Source organism: Lampetra fluviatilis, unplaced genomic scaffold (assembly GCF_964198595.1).
Source record: "Lampetra fluviatilis unplaced genomic scaffold, kcLamFluv1.1 SCAFFOLD_1420, whole genome shotgun sequence".
NCBI classification, from domain to species: domain Eukaryota; kingdom Metazoa; phylum Chordata; class Hyperoartia; order Petromyzontiformes; family Petromyzontidae; genus Lampetra; species Lampetra fluviatilis.
This window is the reverse complement of record NW_027620889.1, coordinates 1-11343: the sequence shown is the minus strand read 5'-3', so window position 1 is coordinate 11343 and position 11343 is coordinate 1. Positions and strand designations below refer to the sequence as shown.

General features: G+C 46.1%; 1 protein-coding gene across 2 annotated transcripts; it reads right to left on the bottom strand.

The window, feature by feature from the left end:
• Positions 1-376: 376 nt before the first annotated feature.
• LOC144954505 (uncharacterized) lies at positions 377-9231 on the bottom strand. 2 transcript variants are annotated; one of them, XM_078884979.1, is made up of 2 exons: positions 8193-9231; positions 377-3504 (listed from the first exon to the last, which is right to left on the bottom strand). In XM_078884979.1, the coding sequence occupies exons 1-2, from the start codon at positions 9064-9066 to the stop codon at positions 2507-2509; spliced, it is 1872 nt and encodes a 623-aa protein (XP_078741105.1). In that variant the 5' UTR covers positions 9067-9231; the 3' UTR covers positions 377-2506. The 2 variants fall into 2 exon arrangements, with proteins under 2 accessions (XP_078741105.1, XP_078741106.1); XM_078884980.1 differs by having other exon boundaries at positions 377-3548; positions 8222-9231.
• Between the last annotated feature and the right edge of the window lie 2112 nt (positions 9232-11343).

Here is an 11343-nt window from a genome sequence, read left to right as displayed (position 1 = left end):
AGACGCTGATAGACAGACACAGACAAGACAGGCGGACAGACACAGACAAGAGGAACACAGAGACACAGAGACGACATAGACAGAGACAGGCAGAGAGACACAGGCAGAGAGACACACAGAGGCAAACAGAGAGACAGACGGACAGAGATGTTGAATCGAACACACTGAACTCGATCCATTGAAAGTTTCCTCGATCTTTGCCCATCCCCGGAAGTCGTTCTAGTTTCTATTTATTTCCCTGTGTGGTGTGTAGTGTAAGCAATGTGGGATATCAATGTACACAGATACGAACAAGATCAGCAGACGTCTTTCATTTATCAGTCTCTCCGCGAAACAAAGGAATGTTTTACACAAAATATAACTACTGCAGCATTCAGTGCAAGTCAACTGTGGACCGGTTTTGGTGTACAATTTATACATAAATATATAAGCACACGACTTCATTTATCTGTGACGAACGCTGCACTTTCCATCGCTTTCATGCAGGGGGCACTGCAAACCTACGCGCCCCCTGCATGAACGACGGAGGCGCAGGGACAGACGTTCGATCACGTTGGAATCGATCTGCAGACGGCGGTCTTCTCTCAACCAGGTGAAAGTCCGCATCAAACAGAATCCGCGGCAAGGCAATCTACTTAACGACGAGAGAAAATTCACACGAAATGTCGTTTTCAATTAAGTCTTCCAGATGTAAAATGATATAAGCTTTTAAAGAAGAAATACAATTATCTAATGCAAAACATAATACAATTCAAAGTTGTTTCATTTTGAAACTTCAAAACGGAGCATCGGGTGCTTGCGTGAATGCATCGTTCGTGTGCATTTTTCGTGACTTTCCTAGCCCAAGGCCGTAAATGGTTGTGAGGGGGCTGTAGGCAGTCCGGCTTGCTTCAACCCATGGTTGTGAACATCCAGACGTTAATCGGCAAGGACCATTTATTGTCCTAGTTCGCCAACATATAAGACGTCATGCAAAGTTCTAATGAGTGTTGTTGTGGAGAATGCATCTACTAGATGTGCTCTGCCTTGTAACCGAATACAAATCTGTACCAAAAATGCATTTCAAATATGCTCTTAAAATTACCTCCTTGCTATGAAGCAGATCAGCAGACACGACATCTTTCATTTATCGATCTCTCCACGAAACAAAGGAATGTTTTACACAAACTATAACTAGCACAGACTTCTGGGAGCGCGTCATTGATTCAGTGCAAGCCACCTGGGGACCCTTATTGGTGCACAGCGTCTCAAGAGCAGCCGGGCTTGCTTCAACCGATAGCTTCAAACATCCAGACGTTAATCAGTAAGGAGCATTTCTAGCCCTAGTTAGACGAAATTTGTGTCAACACGTAATACCAAATTATAATTCAAGTTGTAGAGAATGTATCTACACTACGTGTAACTTTTGAGTGGTTTGCCTTGTAATTGATGAATGATCCGAGTGTGCTCCCTATTTCAAAGACATTGAGTTGCTCCAGAGGGAGATGCTTCCTGAAAACACAAAAGTACCCTTTGACCTGTATCACAAGAACAATGAGTCTCACCTGAGTGATCTGTACAGGTTACTTGCAAAACACACACTGTGTCCTAACATGACTCATTCAATGTTTGACCCTTATAGACAAAATGGTACATGTACGCACACCATCAGACAAGTATTCATTCTAAATTCGTGACAGGCATATTAACAAAATTGAATTACTGCACTGAAATATACTGCATTAGGTTACATCCTATTAACAAGAAGCTAATGAAAAAAAATACGCACCGTCTGCTTAACAGTGTATGTACAACATACTAATGCACCATTCAAAACGAGTCGGCCATTGCATGCTGGCATCTGGGTAAAAATTTAGCAAATTCTAAACATTACCTACAAACTTCACAACTGAGATGCCACATCAACCATCGCCCCCTACTGACAGGCTCTTGTCCACATGCAAGCCGGTGCAGGGCCACCACCTTGTGCTACACAGGGGCAGCTACTACTTGGGGATGCTCTTGGAGTGTTTGAGACGAGATACGATGAAAACTCCGAATTGCCGAGGCAATTAAGCAAGCACAATATAAATGCAATTGATAACAGTGAATGCTTGGGAGCTTATTGGCTCTCGCTCCTGGTTAGAGATCTACCCAACACACAGGTCCACAAAGACTGGCCGCTCTTACCCTGCAGGTTGAACCTAGGAACTGAGTGTTCAACTTCACATTCTTGTCATTAAAGGCCTGTGACAAAGGTGCATCTATTGGAGCGGCATCGTCTAAGGCAGTGGTTCTTAACCTTGTTGGAGGTACTGAACCCCACCAGTTTCATATGCGCATTCACAGAACCCTTCTTAATTGGAAAAATAAAATTATTTTTTCAAATTCAAAACATAGGTACATGTTTTACTGGTGCACAATCATGAGTCAGGTGTGTGTCTTAACCTCCGCCGAACCCCTGAGACTGACTCACCGAACCCCTGGGGTTCGATCGAACCCAGGTTAAGAACCACTGGTCAAAGGCTTACGCATCTCCCGGGTCTCCATTTGACTTTGTATTGTCTCGGAGGAAGTCCACCCACACCTCCACTTCCACAAACTGCTGGGAGTCGCCTCGCTCTGCCTCACAGACAGAATTCTCCTCCTGCTTCACGTTGCCTCCATCGATGCGAAGGTCCCATTTGGGAGTTGAATCTTCATCTTCACATTTTACCTTCACTTCTTTGCTCTTCACCATCACGTCTTCACATTTCACATTCACCTCTTCATATTTCACCTCGTTACCTTTAAAAGTGTCCAAGCTGGGATTTTCTTCCGGTTCTTGTTTGATGAGCGATGGGCTCATTGCAGCACTTTGACTTTCACAAGCTGATTTCACACTCCACTCCTGGTGGATCTTCTGATGCTTGTGTGTTCTCTGGTGTCTTTGAAGATGTGGTGACCATGCAAACGCCTTCCCACACACACTGCACTCGAAGGGTTTTTCTCCCGTGTGTGTTCTCTGGTGTGCTACAAGAGCAGATGACTGTGAAAATGCCTTCCCACACACACTGCACTTGAAGGGTTTCTCTCCCGTGTGTGTTCTCTTGTGTTTTACAAGAGTAGATGAATCTGAAAACGCCTTCCCACACACACTGCACTTGAAGGGTTTCTCTCCCGTGTGTGTTCTCTTGTGTGTCACAAGAGCAGATGACTGTGCAAACGCCTTCCCACACACACTGCACTTGAAGGGTTTCTCTCCCGTGTGTGTTCTCTGGTGTGCTACAAGAGCAGATGACTGTGCAAACGCCTTCCCACGCACACTGCACTTGAAGGGTTTCTCTCCCTTGTGTGTTCTCTGGTGTGTTACAAGATCATATGACTGTGCAAACGCCCTCCCACACACACTGCACTTGAAGGGTTTCTCTCCTGTGTGAGTTCTCTGTTGTGTTACAAGATCATATGACTGTGCAAACGCCCTCCCACACACACTGCACTTGAAGGGTTTCTCTCCTGTGTGAGTTCTCTGGTGCCGTGTCAAATGTTCAGGACGATCCGTGCTGTATGCACACTGGTCGCATTGATGCCTTTTTGCACCGAGCTGCGCCGAGTGCCTTTGCTCCATGAGACCAATTCTGCAGAGGCAGCGACAGCTGCAGACAGAAACAAAGAATATCCACACCATCTACACGTCAGTATCGAGGCACAGAGGAATGCATATGTAGGGGTGTTAGAGAGAGAGCCCGTTATGCATGGCAGCCTATGGTAAACAAACACAGTAGGCGGGGCTACATGTGTGCACAAGCAGGTGCCCTCTGCGACGTCCGTACCAGAGCCAGAGCCAGTGCTGGTCTGGACTCTGGGTACCGGGCCCGACTGACCAGTGTCGGGCCAAGATAGCCTCCCCTAGCCCATTAGTGGAGGACTCAGAGGCAGGCTAGGGTTAGCCTAGAGGTGTGTCCTCAGATAGACGGGTGAGGGGGCCGATACCCCCTCAATTGTGTATGTCACAAAGTTGGTGTTCAAATAAACAAGTGTGCCTCCAACTCCGGTGTCAACGAGTCGTAAGCGTTACTACACATATATACACAGTCACACGTGACTTACACGTCTATAGTTATTCATATATTTATGATATAGTAAAAAAGTGTCCCAAATTCATCACATGGGCTGTTATGGCACACAATGAGAGGGCAAATGGTTATAACCGTGCCTGGAAGCCCTCGTATCTTCAAAATGAACGTTAATCCAAAACTCAGCACACAATTTCAGCTGTCTGGCTTCTAAATAAATGTTTATGAAAGCTAAATTCAGCTGACATAACAATGGGTGTTGAAAATAATACTATTTGTGTTATGCACAAATGCATAAATTAATGTTCAATCGCAATTTAGAGGTGTGAAGCCAGGCACAGATGTCCTTGATTGCTCGGATGAGCAGTTCCGACTTAAGCTGCTGCACGTGTTTGCTGTGATCACTTCCTGACTCCATTCTTACAAAGAGTTCCAGAGGAAAACTAAAATAAACTACCGTTTTGATATAACCTCTGGGCTCAATAGAGTTAATAGACTTTACTGCAAATACAAACTTGACACTGTCACACACTCAGAGGTGGAGCCAGGATTTTCAGGTAGGGGGAGGAAACCCCTCCAGCAATGAAAAATTACAGGAGTTGTTAGTAAGTAAGGAGTTGTTAGTGAGAAAGGAGTTGTTAGTAAGAAAGGACTTGTCCCTTGCTTTTCATTCGACGCGTGTGATCGTCATCGCGCTCGCTGAACGTGTTGATGCCTTCAGGAAAGAAAAATAGACTTTTGTATTTGGGGGGGGGGGGGGGGGGAAATGACCATGACGTATGTGGCATCAACCCGCATCACACCTGAGCTAAGCGCTCTGCAATGCTTACCCCCCTACCACATGGCTCTTCGCGCGCCGTACTTCTACAGCTGTTCACAGCGTGCCGGGAGATTTTAGGTGGCGCTTCGCTCCTGGCCGATGAAGTCAATGGCTTCTCGGAGTTTCAATCCTAATCCGTGTGAAGAACGGGTACAACTGCCATCTTAAATATAAAGCAGAACTTACACGTGTTTGTTTGTGTGCAGCAGCAAAAACTCTCCAACGCTGAGCTCTGGCGTCATGAAATTTTCACAGCTTATGCTGTCTGAAATGTCTAAGCGAACGCCGCGTCATTCCCTTCCCGAGTGGCAAAAATCGACCTGACATAGCAGTGGGTTCAGGTTGAATTTCCTTGAGTGAAAACATCCGATTTAGGTAAATTGAAGTGTTTCGGCTTCTTTCTTGCAAGCATCAATTTTTTCAGGGTTTTTCAGTGAATTATGAGGGAATATTAAATTAATCCAAGACAAGAATCCAAGTCCCGGGCAAAGCCGGGTAGTGAAGCTAGTTACTAATAAACCCCAATGATCCTATCGAAATTACGGATTTCTATCGGATCGTTGGGGGGGCAAGTGCCACCCCACCCCCACTGGCTCCACCACTGTCACACACTGGCACGGTTCACAGGTGGTGGTGTGTCCAGACCCACGCCTGGCCACCTTTAACCTGCTCAGTATTAATGCTTCCTCACTCCACCAAGTAATTCATTGAGGATCAACCAACACAGCCGAGGCTGCGTGTCTCTCTGTGGTGAGATGTTAACTACCTGTCCTGGCATACAGGAAGTCGTGGGTTCCATCCTGACCCTGACGCCTGCTGTATATTTGTAGTTTTCGTGTCTCTCTCTCTCTCCCCGTGGTCACGTGGATTTCCTTCCCGATCCTCGGGTTACCCCTCCACATGTAGAGAGTGAATACCGCCACGCGTCTAGAGTGAATACCGCCACGCGTCTAGAGTGAATACCGCCACGCGTCTAGAGTGAACACCGCCACACGTCTAGAGTGAACACCGCCACGCGTCTAGAGTGAACACCGCCACACGTCCAGAGTGAACTCTGCCACGTGTCTTGAGTGAACACCGCCACGCGGTGTTCACTTTGAAACAAGAGCAGTACAGCAGCTCAAGCGGGTGTGGCCTGGTAAAAAATGAAAAAAAACTGTGAATATTTAAAACAAAACAAAGTTACAAAGTAGCGAGCCAGGTGAAGGGAAATTAAAACTTAAGCAGAGAGAGAGAGATGACACAAAAACACACAGAGAGAGACACACACATAGACACACAGAGAGAGATGACAGAGAGACACACAGAGAGAGACACACAGACACAGAGAGAGATGACACAGAGACACACAGAGAGAGAGAGACACACATAGACACACAGAGAGAGATGACACAGAGACACACAGAGAGAGACACACATAGGCACACAGAGAAACAACGCCTCTGTGTTGAGGCCTTAAATAGAGAGAGGGGGGGGGGTAGAGAAACTAGCACGTCAATGCAAGGCCGTAGCCATGGAGTCAACATTGGGGGGGACCAAATATTCCACGGGTCTGGGGTCCCCCCCCCAGAAAAATATATAAATTTGAAAACTATTTTCCTGCCATTTCCTCCCTAAAATATTTAAAAAAGTTCACTAGCACATGGGATGGACTTTGTTTTATTTGATACAATAATGTCTAATAGTGTATTGTAATACATTGCTCTGTTTTTTCTTTTTAACCTTTTCTTGTTTCATAGTATGTAATGGCAGAGATTAGGGATTCATAAAGTACAACGCAATCCTATAAACAGGAATCTATGCATTGTGATATGAAGACAAGTCCAGATTTCGTGGCCAAGGTTTAGCAAATTGTTGTCTTTATTAACAGAGCATCGCAATTTTTATTTACAAATATTTTTACAGAAACATATTGGGAAGGCATATTTGATTTTTATACTTATCATAACATATTATAACATTATAATTATAACATATTATACTTATTATAACATTATATATTATAACATAATATTATACTTATGTTATAATGACGGCCTTGTGTCAATGAGAGACTTGGAGGTTTGGTGACTGCACAGAGAGAGAGAGAGACACTTCATGTAATGCAACACAGAGAGTCGGTCAACACACCAACTCACGTACTCTTAGGTTTTTTCGGTAAAGTCACCACGTAGGTAAAAAATGAAATTTAAATTAATAAAAGTAAAAATAGAAATAAAATAATAAAATTATAATAAATCACGCCTCACTTGATGAAGCAAATTATAGTCTACATTATAGACTGCCAGTACACTCACCCAGCTTAATAACCAGGCTACAGTCTACATTATAGACTGCCAGTACACTCACCCAGCTTAATAACCAGGCTACAGTCTACATTATAGACTGCCAGTACACTCACCCAGCTTAATAACCAGGCTACAGTCGACATTATAGACTGCCAGTACACTCACCCAGCTTAATAACCAGGCTACAGTCTACATTATAGACTGCCAGTACACTCACCCAGCTTAATAACCAGGCTACAGTCTACATTATAGACTGCCAGTACACTCACCCAGCTTAATAACCAGGCTACAGTCGACATTATAGACTGCCAGTACACTCACCCAGCTTAATAACCAGGCTACAGTCGACATTATAGACTGCCAGTACGTGCACGTGTGTGCACACACGTGCACTTCTGTGTGCACGTGTGTGCACGTGCGTGCACGTGTGTGCACGTGCGTGCGTGCGCGTGCGTGCGCGTGCACGTGCGTGCACGTGTGTGCGTGTGCGTGCGCGTGTGTGCACGTGCGTGCACACACACGCACGTGCGCGCACACATGAGTCAGGTGTGTGTCTTAACCTCCGCCGAACCCCTGAGACTGACTCACCGAACCCCAGGGGTTCGATCGAACCCCAGGTTAAGAACCACTGGTCTAAGGCTTACGCATCTCCCGGGTCTCCATTTGACTTTGTATTGTCTCGGAGGAAGTCCACCCACACCTCCACTTCCACAAACTGCTGGGAGTCGCCTCGCTCTGCCTCACAGTCAGAATTCTCCTCCTGCTTCACGTTGTCTCCATCGATGTGAAGGTCCGATTTGGGAGTTGAATCGTCATCTTCACATTTTACCTTCACTTCTTGGCTCTTCACCATCACGTCTTCACATTTCACCTTCACCTCTTCATATTTCACCTCGATTTCTTTAAAAGTGTCCAAGCTGAGATTTTCTTCCGGTTCTTGTTTGATGAGGGATGGGCTCATTGAGGCACTTTGATATTCACAAGCTGATTTCAGACTCCACTCCTTGTGGATCTTCTGATGCTTGTGTGTTCTCTGGTGTCTTTGAAGATTTCGTGAAAGTGTAAACGCCTTCTCACACACACTGCGCTTGAAGGGTTTCTCTCCCGTGTGTGTTCTCTTGTGTGTTACAAGATGAGCTGAACGTGCAAACGCCTTCCCACACACACTGCACTTGAAGGGTTTCTCTCCCGTGTGTGTTCTCTTGTGTCTTACAAGAGCAGATGAATCTGAAAACGCCTTCCCACACACACTGCACTTGAAGGGTTTCTCTCCCGTGTGTGTTCTCTGGTGTGCTACAAGATGAGCTGAAAGTGCAAACGTCTTCCCACATACACTGCACTTGAAGGGTTTCTCTCCCGTGTGTGTTCTCTTGTGTGTTACAAGAGAAGATGAATCTGAAAACGCCTTCCCACACACACTGCACTTGAAGGGTTTCTCTCCCGTGTGTGTTCTCTGGTGTGCTACAAGAGCAGATGAACGTGCAAACACCTTCCCACACACACTGCACTTGAAGGGTTTCTCTCCCGTGTGTGTTTTCTGGTGTATTACAAGAGTAGATGAACGTGCAAACGCCTTCCCACATACACTGCACTTGAAGGGTTTCTCTCCCGTGTGTGTTCTCTTGTGTGTTACAAGAGTAGATAACTGTGCAAACGCCTTCCCACACACACTGCACTTGAAGGGTTTCTCTCCCGTGTGAGTTCTCTGGTGCTGTGTCAAATGTGCAGGACAATCCGTGCTGTATGCACACCGGTCGCATTGATGCCTTTTTGCACCGAGCTGCGCCGAGTGCCTTTGCTCCATGAGACAAATTCTGCAGAGGAAGCGACAACTGCAGACAGAAAAAAGAGAATATCCACACCATCTACACGTCAGTATCGATGCACAGAGGAATGCATATACAGTCACACATGACTTACACATCTATACTTATTCATATATTCATGATATAGTGAAAAAGTGTTCCAAATTCATCACACGGGCTGTTATGGCACACAATGAGAGGTCAAGTGGTTAGAAACGTGCCTGGAAGCCCTCGTATCTTCAAAATGAACGTTAACCCAAAACTCAGAGCACACAATTTCAGCTGTTTTGCTTCAAAATAAATGTTTATGAAAGCTAAATTCAGCTGACATAGCAAAGGGTGTTTAAAATAATACTATTTGTGTCATGCACAAATGCATAAATTAATGTTCAATCGCAACTTAGAGGTGTGAAGCCAGGCACAGATGTCCTTAATTGCTGGGATGAGCAGTTCTGACTTCAGCTGCTGCACGTGTGTGCTGTGATCACTTCCTGACTCCATTCTTACAAAGAGTTCCAGAGGAAAACTAAAATAAACTACCGTTTTGATATAACCTCTGTGCTCAATAGAGTTAATAGACTTTACTGCAAATACAAACTTGACACTGTCACACACTCAGAGGTGGAGCCAGGATTTTCAGGTAGGGGGGGGAAACCCCTCCAGCAATGAAAAATTACAGGAGTTGTTAGTAAGTAAGGAGTTGTTAGTGAGAAAGGAGTTGTTAGTGAGAAAGGACTTGTCCCTTGCTTTTCATTCGACGCGTGCGATCGTCATCGCGCTCGCTGAACGTGTTGATGCCTTCAGGAAAGAAAAATAAACTTTTGTATTTTGGGGGGGGGGGGGGGGGGAAATGACCATGACGTATGTGGCGTCAACCCGCATCACACCTGAGCTAAGCGCTCTGCAATGCTTACCCCCCTACCACATGGCTCTTTGCGCGCCGTACTTCTACAGCTGTTCACAGCGTGCCGGGAGATTTTAGGTGGCGCTTCGCTCCTGGCCGATTAAGTCATTGGCTTCTCGGAGTTTCAATCCTAATCCGTGTGAAGAACGGGTACAACTGCCATCTTAAATATAAAGCAGAACTTACACGTGTTTGTTTGTGTGCAGCAGCAAAAACTCTCCAACGCTGAGCTCTGGCGTCATGAAATTTTCACAGCTTATGCTGTCTGGAATGTCTAAGCGAGCGCCGCGTCATTCCCTTCCCGAGTGGCAAAAATCGACCTGACGTAGCAGTGGGTTCAGGTTGAATTTCCTTGAGTGAAAACATCCGATTTAGGTAAATTGAAGTGTTTCGGCTTCCTTCTTGCAAGCATCAATTTTTTCAGGGTTTTTCATTGAATTATGAGGGAATATTAAATTAATCCAAGACAAGAATCCAAGTCCCGGGCAAAGCCGGGTAGTGAAGCTAGTTACTAATAAACCCCAATGATCCTATCGAAATTACGGATTTCTATCGGATCGTTGGGGGGGCACGTGCCACCCCACCCCCACTGGCTCCACCACTCTCACACACTGGCAGCATGGTTCACAGGTGGTGGTGTATCCAGACCCACGCCTGGCCACCTTCACCTGCTCAGTATTAATGCTTCCTCACTCCACCAAGTAATTCATTGAGGATCAACCAACACCGCCGAGGCTGCGTGTCTCTCTGTGGTGAGATGTTAACTACCTGTCCTGGCATACAGGAAGTCGTGGGTTCGATCCCGACCCTGACGCCTGCTGTATATTTGTAGTTTACGTGTCTCTCTCTCTCTCCCCGTGGTCGCGTGGATTTCCTTCCCGATCCCCGGGTTTCCCCTCCACGTGTCTATAGTGAACACCGCCACGTGTCTATAGTGAACACCTCCACGTGTCTATAGCGAACACCTCCACGTGTCTATAGCGAACACCTCCACGTGTCTATAGTGAACACCTCCACGCGTCTATAGCGAACACCTCCACGCGTCTATAGCGAACACCTCCACGTGTCTATAGTGAACACCTCCACGTGTCTATAGCGAACACCTCCACGTGTCTATAGCGAACACCTCCACGTGTCTATAGTGAACACCGCCACGTGTCTATAGCGAACACCTCCACGTGTCTATAGTGAACACCTCCACGTGTCTATAGTGAACACCTCCACGTGTCTATAGCGAACACCGCCACGCGTCTATAGTGAACACCTCCACGTGTCTATAGTGAACACCTCCACGTGTCTATAGTGAACACCGCCACGCGTCTATAGCGAACACCGCCACGCGTCTATAGTGAACACCTCCACGTGTCTATAGTGAACACCTCCACGTGTCTATAGTGAACACCGCCACGTGTCTATAGTGAACACCTCCACGTGTCTATAGTGAACACCTCCACGCGTCTATAGTGAACACCTCCACGTGTCCAGAGTGAAC